This window comes from Diorhabda carinulata, chromosome 5 (genome assembly GCF_026250575.1).
Source record: "Diorhabda carinulata isolate Delta chromosome 5, icDioCari1.1, whole genome shotgun sequence".
NCBI classification, from domain to species: domain Eukaryota; kingdom Metazoa; phylum Arthropoda; class Insecta; order Coleoptera; family Chrysomelidae; genus Diorhabda; species Diorhabda carinulata.
Genome location: NC_079464.1, coordinates 26,785,307 through 26,809,739, shown reverse-complemented (window position 1 = coordinate 26,809,739; position 24,433 = coordinate 26,785,307). Strand labels below are relative to the sequence as shown.

At 33.8% G+C, this 24,433-nt stretch overlaps 1 protein-coding gene across 5 annotated transcripts in view; it reads right to left on the bottom strand.

Annotated features, from left to right (window-relative positions):
- The window catches only part of LOC130894392 (uncharacterized), a 57,077-nt gene that overhangs the window by 13,079 nt on the left and 19,565 nt on the right, over positions 1-24,433 (bottom strand). For 2 of the 5 annotated variants that reach the window (XM_057801213.1, XM_057801216.1), the window contains exons 2-4: positions 9,782-9,910; positions 6,386-6,589; positions 1,851-2,017 (exon numbers count right to left, since the gene is read on the bottom strand). In XM_057801213.1, the coding sequence (XP_057657196.1) occupies positions 1,851-2,017; positions 6,386-6,589; positions 9,782-9,910 (500 nt within the window). Of the gene's footprint in view, positions 1-1,850; positions 2,018-6,385; positions 6,590-9,781; positions 9,911-14,504; positions 14,640-24,433 lie in introns of those variants that run through there. The other 3 variants (XM_057801215.1, XM_057801217.1, XM_057801214.1) reach the window with 3 other exon arrangements.

Genomic DNA, 24,433 nt, shown 5'->3' with positions numbered 1-24,433 from the left:
TCAACTAAAATGTCATAAAAATGGAGAAGCGTAGAAGCGAGACGTAAGATAAAAAAGAAGAGAAATCTCAACAACAAAGCATAAAACAGGTTGAAAAGGCTATAGAAAAACTCTTATTACTAATTCAGCGTATGTTATGTTTATTAAGTTCATGTTTGACATTTGGAGGGATAAATTATTGAAAATAAAAGTTAATATTTGGACTTTTAAGGGCAGGGATGGGGAAACTACGACCCGCGGGCCATCTCCGGCCCGCAAAGCGTTGAAATCCGGCCCGCTACCAGCAAACAAAAGTTAAGTACAATTTTCTTTTTATCAGAAATTACATTCACATGAATTGGCAGTAAAGGCAGTACACGTCGGGCATAAAACCCGTAAATCCGACTGTCGTCGAACGCACTACCCATTTGAGGCAACTATTTTTGAACACCAGCAAATTGGAAGTCCTTATCTAGGACACTATACCCAAATATAGTTTCCCATGCCCAGAAAATAATGGCTATGTTTGGTACAAGCTATTTTGCGAACAAACGTTTTCAATAATGAAAAAATTGTCTTCTTAATAGGCATTCAGATGACCTCCTTTGTTCATTGTTAAAAATTTCAGCATCACAAATGGAGCCGGTTTATGATGAGGACATGCAAAAACAAAAACAGTTCCACATGTCACATATTCATTTATTTCCACATTTCGCAATTTTTTAAAACAATTATTAAAAGTAAAATGAATTCTACGATTAAAACCATGGACATATTTGTCTCTTCCATTTTGCCACTAATTCTTTAACTACACTTGGCATTCTTTTAAAAATTTTTCTAACACACTTTTTGGTATATTCTTCCGAGACGTTTGAAGAGTCTTCCAAAGATCATCCAAAAAAATGGAATCCAATTTTCCGATCCAGTTCATTCCACAATAATTCTATTGAATTTAGATCCGGAGATTGTGGGGGCCATTTCATTATTTCTAATTCACCACTATCTTCTTTATTTTTTAAATGGTTGAGACAGTGCTTAGATGTGTGCATTGGGTCATTATCTTTATGAAACACATACCCACGGCCAATTAGGCACATCCCAGAAGGGTTAGCATGTGATTTTAATATATAATGGTAACCGTTTCTGTCCAGGGTTCCTTCAATTCCGTAGAGATTCCCTACTACTGCATATTATAAACATACCCACACCATCGTAGAGCCACCTCCATGTTTAACAGTTGAAGTAATAGCATCGGGGTGCAATTTTTTGAAGATCTGCGACGAACATAAATTCTCCGCTTTTTCCCAAACATTTCTAATTTATACTCATCAGTCCATAGGACTTACTTCCAGTTCCAGTCCTTATGTACAAGAGCCCATTCAAGTCTTTTTTCTGTTTTCGCGTTGCAAGAGTGATTTATTCGAAGAAATTCTGCCATTTAGGCCATCTTTTTGTAAGCACACGGGGCCTTTCACTGCGTTTTCTGTCCTGATTTGAACCAGTTTTTTATAAACGAGTGAATGCAATGTATATATGTGGAAATAATAAAATCACTACTAGCAATTAGAAAATTGCAAAAAATAACCCAATTTTTGTCACAAATAGAGAAAAATAATTTAAATGATAATGATTAATTACAATTATATTACAATTTATTACAAATCGTATTCTATGTCTTTTTAGTTCCTCATTTTCTTTTCCTAAATAGAGGTCATATCCCACATTTGAATAGTTGGGTAAGAAGTGAAAATAATATGCTTGGAAACTTTACATAAACAAGAAAGGATTGTTTTGATGAAAATTGAGTGAATAAAGGCAAATATAACAAAATATCGCATCCATGTGATAAGGAGAATAAATTCTAGACTCACCGTTTTGAAAAGCTTATTCATATTATCTGTTGAAGCTAATAGCGCGTAATTATTTGGCATTGGTCGAAGGTACTTGAGTTTCTTAACTGTAGCGGCATTCAAAGTTTCCGTCATCAACATCCTCATTTTTGCAGAGTTCATCCAAAAGTAGAGAGTTTGATCTATATCTGAAACAACAATTCAAACATTACAATAAATGTGTATTGATTTTTTTGTTCTTCACAGTGCTTGACTTCCTAAACTTCATCCTTTAAATGTACTAAATACACCGCCTTCAGCGATTTTTCCAGGGTGTGCAGTAGTTCCAGAGTTCCACATTCGTCATAGTTATCCTCGATAGGTTCATAATACGTTTCTTTTACGACGCTGTTGATTTTGGGAAAGAGAAAGATATAGCAACCGTGGTAAGACTGTAACCTTTCTAAACAAGTTTATTTATATCCATATTAATAATCCAATTTTCCCGAATATACCGAATTGTATCGGAATATTAGATAATTGTATACACATGTAGATAAAAGATAAATTACATGGAAAAATAGATTATCTAATTCATTAGTCTCGTTACCAATTCGACTCCTTAAATCATGCGTGTACAGTCCTTGGACAAATTATTAGATAAACTGCAAAATTTTTTGTTAAACATTAACTACCGAATGATATTGTACCGTTTTATTGTTTTAAAATGATTTATATTTTAGTTTCAAATTATTTATTTCAAATTGTTTCTTTAGCCATTTCTTTTTTCATCAACTCGCACACATTTTCAATTGGGTTAAAATCTGGGCTGCTACCCGGCCTATCCAATATGGGGGTATTTTTCTCTGCAAAAAGTTTTAGTCAACCGAGCAGTGTTGCAGGAAGCTTCATCTTGCATGAAAGTGAATGTTTACATATTTGTATTTATGTCTGTAAGTATGGATTTTGGGGTATCGTATTCCCAGGATCTATTGTGTCCCCCCTCTTGCCTCGACACTGGAGAGCCCAGTGTTTACAGCTGATCCGTTAATCCCATTCCTTTTAAAAAGTCTATAATGTGAGACGGCTGTAATTACCTTCTCTGGAGTTCCTTAGTGTTTCACACTTCGAGAGAATGTGGAGAGAGGTTCCGTCCTCTGTGCAACAAAATCTGCTTGCCGCATTATCTGCTAAGATTAGCGTCTTTAGGTGTTTGTTGAGGAGAAAATGTCCCGATAGGGCTCCTGTTACTATTCGTTGATTGTTCTTACTTAGGTTGATACATTCAGTAGATCTTCTCTAGTTATAGTTTCCCAGAAGAATCTTTGCCTGTCTCAGCCCCTATTTGTGGTCCGAATAATTGGTTTCGTTCGTATCTACCTTCTTTTCCAATATCTTTTTCTATTGTTTTATAGCTGATACCACAAAAGGGTTAAGGTCCTATGAAGGGCTTGACTGCCTCCGCTTTAGAGAGCTTATCAGCTATTACATTTCCCTTCACTTCGGTATGACCCGGAATACAATGTAGGGTAACTTTATTTTTCTTGCCTAGCTAGTTTAATTTTTCTAGGCAATCCCAAAATAGTTAGGATTTAATGATACTGAAGATAATTTTCAATTACATAGATTTCTGTTTGAAAAATGCGTGGTGCGCTGCCCAGGCTTTCAGAGTGTTTGATTCTGGGCCCGTACACTCCTATTCCAGTTTTCTCTTAATTTCTTATATGGTGTTTCGATCCCACTTGCTTTAACAGTTTATTATTGAGAAGTTTTTCTCAAAGCTAAACTTTTTCGATGCAACGTCCTGAGGTATATCCCAGGTCTGGTGATTATTATTATTATTCCAGTACTATCTGGTGAGGTGGGAGATTTAGGATCACTTCTAGTGCAGCTGTTGGGTATTTTCAAGGCCTCGGTTGCATATAAGCAAGTCAGTCTTTGTACCTTTGAGAGATTGTTCTTCGTGGTTTTCAGACTAGCTCTAGTACCCCAAACTACTGCCCCATATGTGATGATTGGTTTCACAATTCACTCATTTGGAAATCTTTCCTTGAGCTGCGCAATCAACCGTCTTTTTACAGATATTGCCACATTATTCTTTTTATGACGTACATGCTTTCAGTCCACTGACCAAATCATCAGTTTGGTGGGATGTTTAACCTTTGAAATGACACAGCCTGAATGATATTTTCTGCAAAATTTCGAATGTGCTTTCATCTCTGAAGTAGATTATATATATAAACTCACGTTTCTTTGCTTTATTTAACTGAAAATGATCATAATAGTATGAATTTTTTATTAAATTAAAATATCTTACTGATCTCCAGAAGTCCACATCTTTGTTTTGACATTGTTTTGACCACTTCAGGTGCTTTGCTTTCATTGCAGCTATCAACTTGGCTTCCTGGCGAGGCGTTCAGCCTTACAATGTTATTCTTTCAATTTTTTTCGAGCAGTGCGCTTAGAAACCTTTACGTTAACATCCTGGAGTTGTAATTTTATCTATTTTCTAGGCAAATTATTTTCAAACATCTTTTTGAGCGTGAAGTGAAAATTAGTTTTCTACTGCATCTTTTTTCTTTTTGGGCTAAATTCTTCCCCTGACTCAATTTTCTTTTTTATGCGCCACACACTAGCTTCAGAAACCTTCAAGTCTTCGTGATATTTTCCGGTTTGTAAATGTTTTTGCTTCACAAAGGCCTTCACTTCTTTTTTACTTGGTTACCTTTCATACCCATAATGAAAGTAGTCCAATTATTTTCATGAAGACACTGCATACAAAATAAACCAATAATAACTCTGTTACACAATCACAGACCATAAAGTCACAGAAACACGTCCGTACCTGATGCGATTCCGATATAAGTTTGTACTTGTTTGCTTTCATTTATAACTTTGTCAACAAAGTGTTAAAAATAAATACAAATAGGTAGTCTATAACAAATCTTTTAAATAAAAATCAATAATATTATAGTATAAATATACAATTAGGTCATAAAAACTCCAAAGAAACATAACATTATTAAAAAAAATACAGTGCGACTAATAATTTGTCCAGATTATAAGTCAATATCACGATTGTACGCAAATAGTTTTTGTGTTTCACTAAAGTATTTTCGAGTTAATTGGATTAAACATTATTGTCACGAGATGCAGACAAACATCGATTCGTGAATCGGTAAGTCTCTCCATCATTTCATTAGTCTTGATCTTACACCTTGAAACGAACCGCCAAACTTTGTTTCATATATCATTCCGTGTGAGGCTGGCTTAACATTTTTATTTGGTAGAATTTCTTTATCATCGTCATAAATCAGATCCGTACTGTACGTTTAATACTATCTAAACTGTTTATAATATAGGATTTAAGAATGATATGCAAATGAAATTGATATGGGAAATGAAATCGTTTGAAAGTATTGCGGTGAATTATGGACAAAATAATCTCGATCATAATTATACTCGCGGTCATTGTAATTATGTATATTTGCCAATAACAATATTGAGAAACTTTCGAATAATTTATTGCAATGTTAGGATTTCGTTATTTGCTGTTTCCTTTTTTTTGTGATTTTATTGAAGTTAATTGATACAGAAACAAGCAAATCATTTTAAAAATCTTTATCGGCTAATTTCTTGCCCCTTATTTAATTAGTCGCTTTGTACATATTTTATTCTTGATAAATAATATGGATTATAGGTCCATTTAAATGAAAATTAGATTAAAAAAACAGTAAAGAATTGACTGAGTGTACTTTTTATCTCTTAGACCCGTTTTTGGAAACTAGTTTTCTATCAAAACGATTTATGAAGAAGAACATTAACGTTACAAACTATTTTGGTCTTTATCAAAAAATGACTTGAAATAGTGCAGGGCCGGATTAAGATTTATAAGGCCCGGGGCTAAAATAATGACGGGGCCCCCTTAAGGAATTCGGAAACCCGGAAAAATTCACAAAATAATATCAATACGTTAGATAGAAGACGACCTACAAAGATTGGTCCACAAATTTAACATAGCAGCAAAGAAGCTGAACATGGTAAATTTACAATTTTTTGACATTTAAGGGGTTAGCGGTAGTCAGTGGAAGTTTTCAAAACATCAATTTGCTGTTGCTTGCGAAGCATTCCGCCTTCCCGAGTAATGTCGTTGGCACGCTGATCTGCCACTTTCACACGTGCAGCATCCATTTTTTCAGCATACCGCTTAGCTACCTGCTCCCGAGCTCTTTGAAGTGCCCGAGCTCTCTTTGTTATTTGTCGAACTAATTATCGGATCAACTTGAAATTTTCAGAGAATATTTTTATGATATTACATTTAACGAAAATGCAAAAAAATTGATTTCTTGAAAATTCTGACTACACCTAACCCCATAAAGCATTTTTATCTTTCTCTTTCTCCTTAACAAAAGATACCACATTAGACAAGGTCCGAATTACTGTGAAAATATTGGATAAATTGGTTATTATAATAAAGAGATGAAATTATCAATAAATGCTATAAACGTTGGCAAAGACATATTTAATGAAATTAAAATAAAAGAAATAGCATATTTTTGGTATTTGAAGGTACTCACAAGAAGGGTCTTCAAAAATAAAGGTTACGTCTGTTGCATTTCTCAAGTCCAAATAACCGTCCAATAAATTCAGGAATGGTGCAAGAGAAACATCCAATTTAATATATGGTACACCAGCTTCTAACAATAATGATCTTATTTCTTCATCTTCAAACCAACTGATATCCAATACTAAATTCCCACCATTTGTTAAACTGTTGCATACTAAAATGAAATATTATAAAATATAACACAAAATTCTGTTAATTTGTATTGTTTGATTTGTTCACTTCATGGCCTTTTGTGACTGATTTGTTCTTTTATAACAACGTTCAAAAAATAGGGTAAATGGATATTATAACGCATCTCATTATCGATTTTCAAGAAACGACTTGCTTTCCTAATAAACTCTGTTCTTTAAAAATATTAACATTAAAAAGTAGGAAAGGTAAAATAATGATCAACGGTTCTATGCACCTGGTTTATATGAGTAACTTATAATGGTCGGTTTCAAGACTTTGCTTGAAATAGACATTTGAATACGAGAGTGTGGATATTAAGTAACGGAACTAGCGCTGCTACAAAATAAGTACGCATGCGCCAAAGGTTAGCGACTTATCGTCCCTATTCAGCCTGAAGTCTACTTTTTCGAATGCGATGTTACCATGTCTGGAGACAAATCAGTGTATCCGTAAAAATGATCGAAGTGACAATCGAGCAACAGATTATTGTGAACTGATTGTGATTACTGCAACTGAAACTTATAATTTATTGAAAAAAATGTGTGGCAATTAATGTTTGTCGCGGCCACGTGTTTTAGAGTGGTTTAAGCGTTTTTAAGACGTCGGAATCGGATGAAAAAGTCGGTACTCTTGTTCGATCTGATGGACATGCGATTGCTGAATCTATGGGAATTGATAAAGAATCTGTGCGACAAATTTTACTCATTCGCCGGTTTTGCACCGTGCGACATCTATTTTTTTCCTTAGGTCAAATTTGCTTAAAAGGAATAATATTTGAGTCTGTTGCAGCTGTGACAGAAAAAGGCGGCGCGTGTCCTGAAAGAACTGATAGAAAAAGACTTCCTGCATTGTTTCGAACAATATATTTGCATGGAGCGATGTTGGGATAAAGGAGGATATAGAATGTAATGATAAATAACCATACAAATATCAAAATTTAATATTTTAAATCACCAGTTTCGTTATTTAACAGCCACACCTCGTATTGCGTGAACGTGTTTTTTTGCTTATGGTAGTGATAAAATTGACGTAAATAGTGGAAAATTTATCATCAGCAGAGTTAAGCCAAGGTATGTTAAAGTGTATATATAAATAAATTTATTGATGGTTGAAAAAAACAAAGAATGTATATTTGAATAAGTTATTGGGAGAAGTTTCCGTTGTCGAGGATTCCACCTCGTAGTAGGTAGTGAGAATAGTGAGTGAGGTAGAATTTAATAAAATGTCTCTCCTTTCCGAAATTCGTGTTTGATTTTTTTGAGAATTCAGAAGTCATCTTTACAGTACTAATTTGAGTCCAGAAAATGACTCTTGAATTATCCGAATTTCAATTAGTCTCAAACCATCCGTTAAGCTATTGAGGATTCTGCCTTGAATAGGAACACTCTCCCAGACACATTTCAATTAAAAGTAGGGGTGAGGGAGAGATGATATGATCTGCCCCATCAATATTAATTCGAACAGTTCAGCCTGCTGCAGCTTCTTTAATTCGACTTCAATTGATCTCATTGAAATCACGCTGAAGGCGCGCAACATGATTGACAATTCCATCCTGAGCATTCATGATTCCATAAGAAAAGAAAGATTTCCGAAGCCTATCCAATCTCTGGCTAGAACTCAGCTCATACACAGAACTCAACTTGGCCCAAATATCCTTGGCCGTTTCAGAAGAAGACTTGAGTTCATCATTAGTAGCATTCAGCGTATTTATCAAAAAGAGCTGAGCAAGCGAGTCTTTGGTATCGAATTCATCCTTATCACATCAGCTATCACACAGTCACACATCAGTTCAAAGAACAAACTTGATTAAAGCACCTCTTGAGTTATATTCAAATTAAAAAAGAACTAGAACTTTTGAGTCCGAGGTAGGTAGCTTCAACAAAGATAACTTTCGTTTTTCCCAGCTTCGTGTATATATCTTATCGCTAACTTCCCGAAAAGAGTCTATTCCGTAGTTGCTCTCTGCTTCCTCTTTTCCATGTAGTTTCTAGGTTTGTTCCAACCCGCTAGTCGAGATCGTACTTGGAACGGTTATCGGAAGCGTTTATAGATATTTTGTGCGCAATCTCCGGTAACGCACAGTACTTGCTTTCAACCAAGTATCGAAAAGACCGTCCCGGAAACGGTTCACAAACGATACCTAAGTCGGTTGGAACACAAATAAGAATCGTTCGGATAAAGGAAACCGCCCGGTTGGAACACGTAATCTTTTTTGCGCAGAATCGTCACAGTACTGAAGACGATTTTTTGATGGGTTGCAACGAACCTTCCATTACACAGTTCAAGTGTTATGATTGGAATCTATCTATATTTAGCTATCATTTTGTGTTGCCTGACTGCTTGATGAGGGGATGTGATGTGCTGAAACATTAGTTAAATTACTTCATATGCCTGCATTTTAATTGCGTTCGCTAGCTGAGCGTGTTAAGGCGTCAACATCCGGATTTGCGGGTCGTAAGTAGAAATCGCGTTCTCGCTGTTAAAAAAACATTTTTTGACAATTTTTTTTATAGGAATTATCACTGCAAATTTTCTCTTTACATCGAAACAGGTGTTACAACTGTCTGCCCTCTGTTGGAGATTTACCATACTACCTGCATCGTTACTAGAATTTAACACCTTAAACTTTCTTATGTTATCAGGAAGAATTTTACATCCTCGCACCCTTTGCTGGAGATTTACAATACTAATGGAACTAAAAGAAAAATTTAACTTTTGATAATAAATCCAACTAGAAATTGGAAAATAAATACAGTTTATAGAAATTAAAAAAAAGCTTTCATGGCATATGAAGCTAAAAAATGGAAAATAAATATAGTTTGAAAAAACTTAAAAATACGTTTTTGAAGCACATCAAACTGAAAAGTTTTTTTTTTAAATGAGCTTAAAACTAGTATTATTGTGATATGTGTATTTTTTTTTCTAAAGCCTACACCAAAAAATGAACAAACTCATCATTAAAATGAGCGATAGTCTGTGAGAGACCAAAGTAAAGAAGTTAGGCATTTTAATAGATGATTTACAAATGGAACGAGTGAGTAAAAAATTTTTTATTTAATCGCGATAAAAAATGTACTAGGGTAAAGGCAACATGTGGACACGATAAAGTAGATGGGAGTCATCTCAACTGAAATCAATGTAACCATTTTATAATAAAAATTTGATTTTTACTCACTATTGGAATTACCTTCCATATCTTCTTGATCTATGATTACAGTTTCTATTTTTATTTGTGAACTATATGAAGATATGAATTTGTTGTACCATTCTAGATATTGCTCCTGTCCTTTCTGACTAATGAACACTGGAAAAAATCAAATTTAATATAGTTATATAATTAAATGAAAGATTTAAAGTCAGTAAATTTAACCGTGATCAAAATTAATTTAGCGTTCAAGATGCACTGGCGGAAGCACTAAAGTGTTTCACTTTATAGTGATTGTATTTCTTAAAGTGCTAAGTCATGACTCCTAAACTGCAGCTGCTATCTTGCAATCGTATAGCGGATCTGTGGATAAAATCGAAAAATAAAAATTTCGCTATGGAATAATCGATTGATCGTAGAGGGGTCAAAAATTCAGAGTAATATAATATTTTTCATTCTAAAATGAAAAATAAAAAAAAATTCAGTGGTGAACAACCCTTAACATTAAGGGGAATGAAAAATAGATGTACGATTCTCAGTTCTAGCCGATATGCACACAAAATTTCATGAAAATCGGTCAAGCCGTTTCGGAGGAGTTCAATTACAAATACCGCGGCACGAGAATTTTATATAATAGAAGATATCGTATATTTCCGTATTTTGTCTTCAATAATTATAAAATTATAAAGGAATTGAATCGCAGTTTTTCTATATTTTTGGATTTCACAGTAAATAAATTATAAATAACAAAAAAAAAACTGATTTGAAATCAGCGCCACCTAATCGCTGGAAAGTAGTAAAAATTTTTTAAATTAACTTTAAAGTGGTAAAAAATGCAGTAATTGTGTAGTTAAGATAAAACATAGAATTTAAATTCCATTTAGTATGAATAAACACAAATAAGATTTGTATCATTCAATTGATTTTTGTTCAATTATTTTGAAAAGGTGTTGCTTGCAATAAAATTATTTTTGACAAATACGTTTACAGTTTACAGAGCACGGAGTAGGGAGTATCTAGAGGTCGACCACGAAAGAAGCTGAGTGACAATCTAGAGCCAAGATAAGGAAAGATAGACCTATTATGGAAGAAACAAGAAGAAGAAGACGTTTTCATACCATAAAAATTTCATTAATGTATATATAGAGTTTCGACGTAATTCATAAAAATGATAATTTATATTAAATGGTGAGATGCAGTATATTGTCGGTTGTCTCTCACTCTTACAAGAGTAGCTCGATATCAGTCAAAGTTATTGCAGCTTATGGTACTCGGTTTTCAGAGCATAAAATAAATTGAGAGTGTGGATGGCCGTCACTTCTGTTGCCTCGTATCGAGAGCTTCTAGTAAACCTTCCCGCGAGAGTCTAGATCGAGCATAAATATGCCAACCTCTTGTCTTGGTGAAAAGTCAAGAATGAATGACAATGGACGACAGCCGAACAGCCCCGAAACCGTACATATAATTAATATTATCAATTCAATAAAAAATACATCATGTGATGGAAAATCCATATATGCTAAGTAGCCGCCCGCTTTTCACCCGATTTTTTTATCTAAATAAATATATAAACTAACATTTCTATTAATTTCAATCTAATTAAATATAAAACACAATTTTTGTTGACGTTTTTTCAGTGCGATCGTTGATTCATTTACTGGGCTACAACATGATAATTCAGAATGATCATTAGTTACTCCTTGTAAGTGTTATGGGCAAAGATACACACTGTCAAAGAAATTTGATCGAGACATTATCTAGTAAACAAATTAATTCACAAACGTCTCTAGCACCCGTAATGCAAATAGTTTATTCAGGTTTCAAACCAGTTTGTTGTTTATTTCTAGTATTTTAAATATCACTTTACAACGTGGCTTATCTTTAAAATTAATCTATATACTTTATACATTTGTTGGTCATTGCCCCATTCAAATTATCTTGAAAAGGTAAAATCACATGGAAAAATTGATAAAAAAATGAACGATGCAGATTGAAACTAGATTTTGTTAAATTCAGTATACAAAATAATGGAATATAAGAATTAAAAAATTTTACTTAAATAATCTAATATTCGCGATCATACAAACTTCACAAATACAGTGTTTTCCGGGACTTGATGCAAAAAATTCGGGAGTGAGTTTATTCTTTGTTTGAATTGTGCCGTGAGGATTTTCATCTGCCCATAAATGTAATCATGAGAATTAATGAAAACCAAATACCCATCCTTGAGGTTACTATATATGACTACTACTATATATACTCTATATGACTTTTACAATTTTGTAAATATGCCGATTTAATTGTTGATACTATAATTCAAAATTCTATCACTTCTGGTTCCAATCATTTACAAACTTTTCCTTAGTAACACGAGTATATCATGAAATTGAAGCTCTCTTCTGTTTGTCTGGATTGTAATTTGTTATCATCGATAGCGTTCTAATCAAATATATGTTTTTTTGTTATTGTTTTGGTTTGTTTATTCTTTTATTGTATTGATGACACTTTAATCTATTTTGCAAATATTGTGATGTTCGTCCCATGTAAACAGCATCATAATTATTGAAAAGAGTTTCATATACAAAGTTAATTTTCGATAATTTTGATTTTAGTCTACTGAAATATTTTGTAGTGTGTTATTCGTTTCGTTCCATGTTCACTGAAATAATTTGATAACTGATGGAACAGCTCTTCTACATACGGTGAGTTTAACACTCATAGATAATCTTAATGTACGGAAATAGATAATAAAATATTTTAAATAATTTCGGTGACATCTGCGTGGTTGTAGGTACATCTAAAGAAACCGAAAAAAAATTAAAAAATCACATAAGCTGTAGATTTTAGATCTAATTATACTGATGCCGACTTTCATTGTTGATAGTCGATTGTGGACAGTTCATTGTTGTTTATTGTGAATTGTTTATACAAAAATACTCAAACTAAACACAATTATTCAGACACAATAACCTCGGAAACTAACATACAAGTTCAAACAAAGAAACACTCAAATATTGAAACGATCAATTTCTCAAACTTACGAACACTCATACCTCAAACAACAAAACACTCAAAAAGCCAACCAGTCATATATTCGACACTCGAAAATCAGCAATCAACTATCAACTACTCTCCACCACTCTAACAATATAATACTTGAAACTCACACATTTGAACACTTAAACTCCAAAACTTAAACTGATGAAATCAACTGTTTTCCTTTGATCCCGTTCTTGTTTTTTAATTCAAATATTTCATTTCAAAAGTCTTTCAATTGTATATTCAGTAGTATCTTACTCAACTGAAGATGTTTATACAGGGAAAATTACAAAGGATAGTGGATGGTCCAAAACAGTGGTACAAATAATATTTTTCAATCTATATGTTTTATCCATGTACTATTAATATCATTTCAATATCTACAATTGCTATCAACTGTACAATTCAATATGAACGTAACTTCATCGGAACATATTATTATAGTTTTAAAATCAGGTTGAGGGCTTACTTTTGAATTATAATGTGTCTCAAAATTCCACTTGTTTCTTTGAAAGCATATATTTGTCCCATTCTTTTCTCGATAACGTCCTCGTGGGGCGTATTTTGTGCTCTTAGGTGGTGGACAAGTTTTCATTTGTCTTTATTTGGCAATTGCAGTATTTTAGTTTAGGAGAATAAATACCCAAGAGAAAGATAATTTTACTTGGAGACGCAAACATACAACTAGGGAAAGAAAATTACATACGAAGTGTGATAAGAAATGAAAGGGGATCAATCCATCATGAAACTAACGAAAATAAGCATGGGTAGCCCAAGTGGCAGAAATAATGAATACGACGTGTTTATTGCCCATGAAAAAATAAAGAAACGTTTTTTTTTGTCTACACCATAGCTTGCAAGCTCGTTCTCGCGTCTTGTTATCAGGCAGGCCTGTTTTTTCGCTCTTTTCGACAAACAACGCTATCATTTTTTGAACTTTTTCCTCTCCCTGTGCGCTGTTTGTTGAGTTTATTACTGCTTCTTTTAAACTTCTTCATTTTTTGTCAATAGAGATGAAGCCATTCTGCATCAGATCCTCTCTTAGTTTATCTTACTATGCCCTACTGTTTTTTACAATGGCGAATCATTCTATTTTCCAACAAAGGGATAGTTTCGAATATTCACGAATTCAAGAATAGCAATAGATGGAAAGTAGAGCTAAAGAAGGTATGAACAAATTGATTAAGATCTGGAAATTCGAACCTACTGTAATTCTTTGAGATGTATTGTTAATCTGGAGATAAGCAAAAATATTCCAAACCAAGAAAAACAATTTTAAGAAATTGTAGAGGAAAAAAGAACGAGATCGGAATTTTTTTTACTATTGGTTATATTCATACTGCTACCTCTATAACAACACTCATAATTCCACCACTGGATATTCGTTTCAATAACCAGCTTATCGTTTTCATTCTCTATTCGTCTTCTGTCTCTGAAGACGATGACTTTGTTGCCGAAACTGTATAATTATGTATGAGCCTTGTGGAAAACGCATTTTCTTCCTGAATTTTTCAACTATTAAATGTTCAAACCTTCCTTTTATATCCTTCAATATCAAATTTTATCTGTATTACTAGCAAATTCTTCATTATTTGGAAACCATAGCACGTGTACAGATTTCCCGTGTGATAGTGGCCAATTGAAACATTACTTTCTTAATAATTACCGTATTTTATCATTCTAATACTAAAATAAATATATGAATGTAACTTACATAACACACGAAAAATAATAGTTTGAAAAAAGTTCATTGACTTTCGTCAAGGATATTGATATATTAAATAACAAGATTTAACACTGTTCAGCGTTCAGTATTTATTTGCATCGTTACAACTATAATAAATGATTTATTTGAAAGTTTTTATCTTGTTAAATTAGGTGTTGATACTATAATAAAAAAGTTGTTCTACAACTTATTTACACAGAAGTTCCTTTTTGATGTGATTAAATATAATATTCCGTACAATTAAAAATAGTTAAATCAAGGTTATGAGTGCAAATTGCTTGGTACGACTGTAAATTATGATAATTATACTGATAATTACGAATTTTGTTAGGCCAGTTGACGATATCATAGAATTTTTATGGTATACATTTGAAATAATGCAAATGTGATCAAAAACATAGTGGTTAAAAGATGCAGAGGCAGATGCAATTAAATATTACAAGTTCTGAAATATACAGAAAATATTGGTGGGTGAACTACGAAAAGATACAACCACAATTAAGGGTAGAACGACATAAGCATATCTATTTGAAGACACTATTTGCTACTTAAGTTTTGAGATACTCTTAGATAAATTAAAACAAATATTCAGGTGAAGAACAACGTTGACCTCGCAATTTATTTTTGAGTTGCGGAAATAAAAAGACCATCAATTCGATATTTTGACTATTCAAAAATATTTTTATTTGAGCTGATGTGCTGATGATTCGACTTTTGCGAACGAAAAAATGCTTGTAGACCTTTCAGAATTGACAGTTCTACTTTGCTCTTATGAAGCGGTGGTGACATCTCCAGTTATTCCGAAAAAGCAAGCGACTATATGCTTCGAAGTGCTTCTTCGGCGAACAACTTTTCTTGGATTTGGCTCGTCTTGAAAGAACCATACAGTCGATTGTTGTTACGCTCTTATAGACGTCTTTTGAAGCAACGGTATTGAATTTCTTTGCACCAATCGACACGAACTTTTTTTAACGATTGTTGAATTATGCGGTATCCAACGCGAACAATCTTTTTGACAGCCAAATGTTGATGCAATATTGAATGCATGCGAATGGAACTAATGTTCATTTATGCCTCAATCAATATCAGTTTCTGGCACTACAGCCAATTTTGGACGACCAGCGAAACACGGTGGCTCGAGATGGTGCTTCATCATCAAATGTCGAAGCGAATTGATCGGCACACTGCTGTCGGTTTAATCCATATCGAAAGTCAAACAGCACTCACCCGACAACACGTTCTGATAACGTTCCCATTTAAAAATGTCAAACTTTACGATAGCAATTCCAGATTTGATATATTCACATCTGTGTTGCGATAGCACAAATTTCATAAACCAACCCTCGTACTACAAGTAAACTACGAAGTTTTTGGAATTTTCATCCCGTGTTCTCAACGTCCAGAAATTTCTGTTCCACCAATGTCCCTAATATAAATATAGTTCTTCTCTAGATTTATCTCGAGATTTCGCTGCCTTTTCTTTAGTAATCAACTTCAAGAGAAATAAGCCTCTGGACGCAACATCGCATACATACAGAATTTTAAATTTAAAAGATTAAAAGAGCATTAAAATTTGAAAAGGATTTCGAGCATATATCAATATAAAGCAGTGACATCACATGGACCCCCAAGGAATAGTCGAAGATGTCAAACAATACAACCTTGGCAAGTCCATTTGTTAGAATCAACTTGGCCAAATCTGGGTCACTATTTGATTGGTACGTAATGCTATCCTTCTGGAACCACATCTAGTCCAGATCAATATCATTCATAGTTTAATAAAAAACATTCATCAGGCTAAATTTTTGACGACATAATGTCCAAAGATCCCACCAACATGTAAACTTTACAAAAACCATACATCAGGATATCACGAGGCCATTTGCTTTGGCAGACAGCCAAAGTATATGGTCTCGTGCTCTATATTCTAGACCAATTTAGCCGCATTAAAAAGACAAAGCTTATATTTCTGCAATAGATAACTTATATATTCTGCGTTTATATCAGGGATATTCTCTTTAGTGAACATTTCGATGAATGCCTTGCTTAGATGGACGTGATGTACATCACTACGTCGTGGAAAAGTAAAGTTGAATGATGATTCGATTTCAACCTAAATCTGGATAATTCGGTAGCGCTCTTTAAGCGTCAATCTATTTTTGATGATTTTTCGAATTATACTGATCATAAATGCATAAAAGTGCGCGCAGTATGACTGTTAACCCTTTTGTGAGTTGTATCCACTGTATTTCGGAGTAGCATTTGACTTTATATAGAAATGTTATAGATATTTAATGAAGTATTAGATAATATGTGAATAAATTCGAAAAAATCACACGAATAAGCTACTATTCTCTAGTCTCCATTATAAGGATGCAAACTTCCACAAATGTTTAGATATTCTAAAAGCTATTGAGTTAAAACACTAGACGATATACATAAAGAATACTATTTACTACCGGGAGTAAATAGTTTATTTTCGTCCTTTGGAGACAATATCTTGGTTGTCAAAACGTGCGAGTCATTTAAGGACATTTACATAATTTGAAATAATTATTAGTGCTAACAGGACAGTTTCTTCATAATTTGCATTGGTATTTATTTGCCCACAATTTTAAGCGTTATCAGCAAACACGTGTAGATATTCTTATTATCAACTGTTGTAATCATCAAATTAAAATTAAAATCTTATAACCAAATATTTTCCTACTTTTCAACACGCTCTGATTTTTTACCCTCGATTTTGCCCCACTTTGGTATTTCAGTAATTTAAACTTTGTACATTTGTCAAATACCAACGACAATACGATAATTCGTTCAAAATTTCAGTGTTTCAGAATGAAATTAGTAAAACATTATTACGAGTGATATGGAGTCCTGAATTTAGATATTGTGTGTAATTTTTGGAAAAACAATTCGCAATAGTAATCGAAGCCAGATCTATTGATTCTGCGATAGAAGCTTTACCAGTTATCCTAGAGACACGTACCCCATTTATATTTCATTCAACTTTATCAGAGACCTACCGAGGAGCACTATCGTCAATCTTAGCTTAGAGAGCCGTTTCGAGCTTATTTAGATAATGGGGAAAGAAAGGAATAATTAAAAAGGAAGTCCTACGCAGTAAATAATTTTATCTACGACCACCATTAAAATTAAGCTTTCAAAAACTCATATGAATACGTGAAATTACATTTTATCCATACGCCTAAAAGCGTTAGAAAAAGGAAAAATGGGATAATCGTTATACCACACTTTTTTTTTGATATTTATCAAGTTACCTAGATAATTTTGTGTTTTATGTACTGTCAAAGGTTCTGTAATTGTAATAATTTTGTACTGTCATTAAGAAGTGTGGAGCGCCATAGTCATTTTTCAAATTTTTCCAAATTTTGATTAATAAAACACTGATTGTTAAGCTAAATAAAAACATGGGAGAATCTGATTGCACTCCTGAAATTGCAGAAATTTCCTGTAATGGAACTCAAAATCAAAGACATGAATAATTTATATGAAGTCATTTGGCGATTTTTTAAATTGGTGTAAAAAAAATCAAAAATTAATTGCTTATTTCTCGGAAAATCGAGCCAATGTCAATGGAAATCATCAACGTTCGGATCCCAATATTCAATGTTAAAAGCTACCATACATTTAAACATTGATATAAGTATATTTCATGAAAGTATGTTTGAATGTGGTCTTAGATCAAATGTCATATGAAACTCGCTACGCTCGTGCCTTTCATTTTGCAGCTCGTGAGCTCGTGCGCAAAACTATTTACTAATCGAAAAAAGCATTCGAACAAACCCCGGACTAGAAAGCACTCTCAGATCTATTGGTTACAAAACGCAAGGTTAGTTTAAAAATGTGATATACAGCATCACATTAACAGTAATTTTATTCTAATGCCAAGAATAATTATTTCTAAAAGCGTTTTCTTTAGTTTTTCAAACTATAATTTATTCAATTTAACTCGCATCAGACAGTATAATTTTGTAGTGGTAGTAGTAGTATACTACTACATATTATAATTGAAAATATAATTAATAGTAAATCTATCCTAATTGGTCGAGTAGGTAGTCACTTTGCAAGACCCTACTACAAGGTCAAATCCTAGGATTTTCTTCCTTATAATAATCAATAAAAAATGGTAGCCCTTTGCATGGCTTAAGGAGGTCCTTAATCCTCCACTAAAAGATTCCTATTGAAGGTTTTGGCCCTTTCAGCAGTTAAGTGGACCCAAGCTTGATCAGTTTGTCGGCAATTGTAGTGGCCTTGAGTGTGCTATGCCAGGGAGTCAGATGAGCTCTATCGCCATTTCACCAAAAGGCTCACTGAGTGCCTCGTAGTATCACCGAATCATCTTTAATTTGGTGCTTTGCAATACTGTTAGTACCGCTACGCTATCTGTGCACTAGCTCCGGTCTCCATAACAGAAACGTACCTTCCTAGGGAAACGATATGTCCTCCAAACTCTTGTATGGCTTGTATGATTCTGATCTAGCCAGCTCACCTTTTTTAGATCCAACGGTGTAATAATCATCATCTGAAGACAAGCTGATCATATTTTGGTACCGTTCATCCCTGCTGGGAAGAATAGTCTCTTCACTATTAATCCAAATGGCTACCAAGTTATTGGAAATTTGAATTAGAAAAAAACATTCTAAAGAACTTTCAAATCAAAGATTGGGAGTTGTATTAAATTATGTGTGTGCTTTCTTATCTATAAAATATGGGCATTGTGAAGCCCTTACTACGTGATTCGTATTTGGCACACCCTTGGAAATACAAATGAAGAAAATAAATGAAATTGAGTCACTAATTTTGTGATCATCAGCACATTTGGGACATTTTTGCAATTTAATGCAGTTTTTTAGGGAAATGCGTAGAACCAAAACATTTAAAACACATCCTTAACTCAATAACGTCATAAACCTGACAGGAATCATACCCGACCAGCCAACTATCTTCTTGTAGGAGTTAACATCCAGTTAACTAGGCTCGGAAGATCTTAGTATTCTTTTTTAGGTGTGTGCTTCCCTGTCAGTCCAGAGATTCTTATCGGGGATTTGGTAAGCCAATTTCCTTAGTATCATAGTTGTTAGATAATTTGTCTTTTATAAACTGTTTAAACTTAATTTCTTCGTTGATCTTGTACCCAATGACTACGCCAACGTCTCGTAGATTCTTGATTTTTGCTTCGACCTTCATCAAGAGGATTCATTTGTTGCAGCATATCCGAGTGAATTTTAGAATGGGCCTTAGCTGAATTTTAATCACAATAACATTTGAACTGGAAATTTTTAAAGGCCGCCGAATCAAATATTACGCTCATATTAACAGGGGTATAATCACAGTTTCTTATTACATCTTGCAGTTTATGAACTGTATTCTTGACCATTGTTTGCAGAAAGATTTTTTGTTAAATTTCTCCATTTCATTTTTGACAACAATCGCCAAAATATCTTTATTTATTAAAACTGCTCTTCAAGACTTCAAAATTTTGATCAATGCTGTATAATTCATTTTTAAACTTACTGACAGGTCATATGAAACCATCTGTTACATGGACCATCGTAACCAAGTCTTCGGGCTTAGGTTTGCAACGAGGTACCTCGGCTTTCATAGGCATCAGTGTCACTGAGTAGTGTTTTAAAATTTATTTCTTTATAATTACCGTAATAAATTCATTTATAAACAGAGAAACAAGAGTGGAACTAACTAGCATATACTAATTCGTTATTACTCGATGACTAAGATTCCTCAAAGGGATACCCAGTTGATCTTAACTGCTGTTTACGTTTTCAAGCAGTTTCGGAAGTCAATTTTCGGTATTACCTTCGCCTCATTACATTCAACGATCTGTTTGTTATCGAAGCAGTGTCCTTAAAGCGGCATTTTTAATCTCAGACGAAGCCACATCGACTGGATGAAGGCTGAGAAGCGATATGACTTAGTGAAATTGGCATTGGCGCATTATTGTAGTACTGCAGTTTTTGAGTCAGTCAATATTCGCGGGTTGCGTTACGATAATGCATCGTCGCATAGTAGGCAGTTGAATTTTTGTGAGAAAATAATGTAACGGTCATTGAACATCCACTCTATTCACTTGATTTGGCCATGTGTGATTTCTGGTTATTCTTTAACCTAAAGAAACACGCACGTGCTCGACTTTTCACGGCGTTGGATGAAGCAATTCATCAATTTTCTAAGATAACCGATTTCCAGCTTTTCGGCTATAAAATATGTACTTTGAAAATAGATGAAATAATTTTCTTGAGCAAAACTTCTATCTCAAAATACAGAGATCGGTATTAGTTAGACAACGCTATCGAAAAATCGGTATAGACTCAACAATTATAAGTCTGGCAACGCTGTCGAAAAAGATTAAAACGAAGTATGTTAGTGCTTCAGATAGTTGTGTCTGTGTCATGATAACATGTGTTCGCTGAGTAGACGCATTTTCAGAATGAATAATCGATACAAATTCATGCTTCAAGATAGAGCTTTTTTTGTTACTTTGTATCTACAAACGAGCACGGATTACGAAACTATGTTTACCGAATTTCAACAACAATTTCTGAACTCGCCACTACCAGATCGTTCAACAATGTGGAAAAGGTACCAGAAATTCTTAAAAACGGGCTCTGTTGCCGATGCGACGCGTTCTGAACGACCGGTATTTGTAACAAGTAACAAAAATATGAAAACAGTAACGCATGCGTTAGTTGAGCAACCGAACCAATCTGTAGTGCGGAACTTCAAATTTTTAATCGTTCTTTACGACGAAACCTGAAACGCATGAAATCAAATTTATAGTCCTTGTGTCCTCCACGAAATTTACATGGATGATTTCGATCCCAGATTGCAATTTGACGAGTGATATCTCAAAATGATCTGCAGTTCCAACATTTCATTTTGTGGTCGGATAAAGCAGCCCTAAGTCGAACGGTAAGATCAAACGGCGTAACTGCTTGTACTGGAAGAACCAGAATCCTCAAGACTTCATTGAAGAAAAATTAAACCTGCCTGTGGTATGTGTGGAGGCAAATGGACAACAATCCAACACTCGCAAAAATCCGTCATTTCATGCAGGATGGAGCTTATGCCACACTCTGGTTATGTGTGCTAGAGAACCTTATTGTTCATATTATTAATTGATAGATAGACAAGGAGTGACCCGTCTCGAGGATTGCGTTTTTTTAAGAGGACCACGAAACCTTCTCTCCGAACTGCAATCGAAGAAGAATTTGAAACTCTTCGCGGAGAGCTTGATTTGCTTCGTCGGACCTACATCTAAGTTGAGAAACGTTGCCGTAAATGCATTGGTCAAGACGGGCATCAATTTGAACCCCTTTTAGATTCCATTTTGCAATTTCTTTTGATACATTAATTTCGACGCTGCATTTTTTTCTCTTAAATTTAATAAGTATAATGTATACCTTTCTGTTGATAGTTATGTAAGAATAATTAATATTACAGATTTGATTAAATTTCAAGTATGTTGTAATTTATTGTGATGTTAATTTTCTGTTGAATTTGGTAACGAGAATTTTTTTAAATAGTTAATGAAGAGACTTTTCTAATAATATCCGTCTTGCAAAAAACTTCTAATCATTATGTATTATTCTCTTCGTTATTATTAAAGCGATGTTATATTAAATCAATTGGTTTAACCGGTTCTCTTGGAATTACCACTAGCCGCTACAAATTTTATGCAATAGTCCAGGTTTTTTTCATTTTGTGTGATATTACGGCATTCTATATCGTCTATTGTTTTGTTCAAAAAGTAACACAAAATACACTCAACAGTCCACAAATCATGACTCTCAGTAGATCATTCAAATAGAGAATGGAACTCATCGATCAACATCCCCAAAAGAGAGACTATACGTTTGATTTTAAAAGTTCAATATGAATCTATTGCGATATAAACTTCTTAAATCCATGAAATTCTGCCGCTGCCAGTGATATACCATGAAAAACCTGCAGTTTCGAAAGAAATTGAACAGAATCACAGGTTCTAGTGGTTCTGGAAGTAGAGCGTATGTACTCGACAAAAATACATCTCCGTAAAATTCAGTTTACAGGATGCGAGACATCTTTAGTAAGAACTAATAATATGGTACCAAAAACATGATTAATTCGACTATTCCTCACATGAGATTACTAAGAAATTTAGAGCAAACAATGAAATGGTGGATTAGGTAAAGAGAATAGAAAAAGTACCATTTTTTATTGGTTTTGAGCTACTCTGCCGTCGTACAACTACCAAGCGATGGAGGTAAAGAAATGAAAAAACAAACAAGGAACTAGATTCTGGAGAATGGTCGAAGAGCAAAGACATACACACGAGAACCAGCAGAGCTCTATCAATGAGTAAACTAGAACTGAAAAAAGACAAGGATTCTCACATGAGTAAATTATCACCGACGGAACGTGAAAAAGATTTCACAATTACACCATCTGGCGCGCGTTTAGATAACCAAGTTATCACACTCAGGAACTGTGTTTACCCTCATTATTTGTGAGGTTATCCAAAAGAAAAAAATTGCTGCTCCTTGTCTATTGGGTCCAGTAGAGTGACGTGGTTTATTTATACAATGTTTAAGTCAAGATGTTTTCGGGGTTTGCATAGTCTTATCTCGCTTCCTCTAATCTAAATCTAAATGAAGCAGAAATATGAGAAGATTTCAATGATTTTGTTGGGTTTATACTAGAAATATGAACAAAATTATTGCGTACCAGATCTAGAACCAAAGTAGAGACAAATAGGAGTTAATAATGGAACTGACAGAAGATGGAACCAAAATCAATTGGGCGAAAACGATCCAAGCAACAGAAAACGAGAACTCAACAATCTGAAATAAATCAAATAATAGAGAAAAGTGTGAAACTTTTGAGCCATGAATAATGAAAAAAGAAATTAATCGCTAGTTTACGTTGAAGATCTTAGAATTCAGATTTAGAACAGTGAGTCGAAGGAATCAAAAAACAGACAATAAAGAAAAATAGTATCAAAGGATTAACTTTTTGGCATCACAAGTAAAGATAAAATGAGTAACGTGAAGATGAGAAAATGCTTGCATATACAACCAGTGTTTGAATAAAACAAAAATTGCTGGAGTCGTTTAATACGAGTCAGAAATAAGAGACATATAAACAGAACTGAAAAAATAGTTGAAATAAACTAAAAGGAAAAGCAAAGCAATGGAAGAAAGTGCAGTGAAGCAAAGAATGATGAAAACATCGGTACGCTTGTGAGAAAATAGTGAATATGAAGCAAAATGAGTCATGCTTTAAAGCTTTTTTTTGTTTCTAGGATTATGCAAAACAATTTAGGTTCAGGATTTTCTCTCATTTTAGTTCTATATAAAAATCTATAGATTCTCAGTTTCGTGCAAAGGAGTACGAATACTTTTTTCAATCAATCCATTTCGAGCATTTATTTCCTTCATTCCATTTGTTATATGCTTACTATCCATACCAAAAAATTTAATTAATCTGACAAAGATGCCGTTGTCAAAAGTGGTGTATGAGTTTAAATAGAGAATGAAATCTCAATTCCATTCGAGGCACTAAGTGCACCATTTTCAACAAATTATCGCGGGTGCTTACCTACACAGACTACATAGACCTGACCTCTAGATCCCTAAGAAAAGCAAAAAAAATTCGACAACGCCGCAAAAAATATGAGACTACAATGAGAATAAGACAAAGTTCATGGCTGTGATGAAAGATCGCAGGGCTATAAATGCAGGTCAAAGTATTATAATTGGAGAATATATCATGGAAGCGGTGGGTGAGTAAAGAAATAAAAATTCTTTTAATGCTTGCTAATCGATGTTATTTTGGACTGTTGTACTAGTTTTTATCGATGGTTGGGAACCCTGTAGTGTCCAAGAAAATAACGTCTA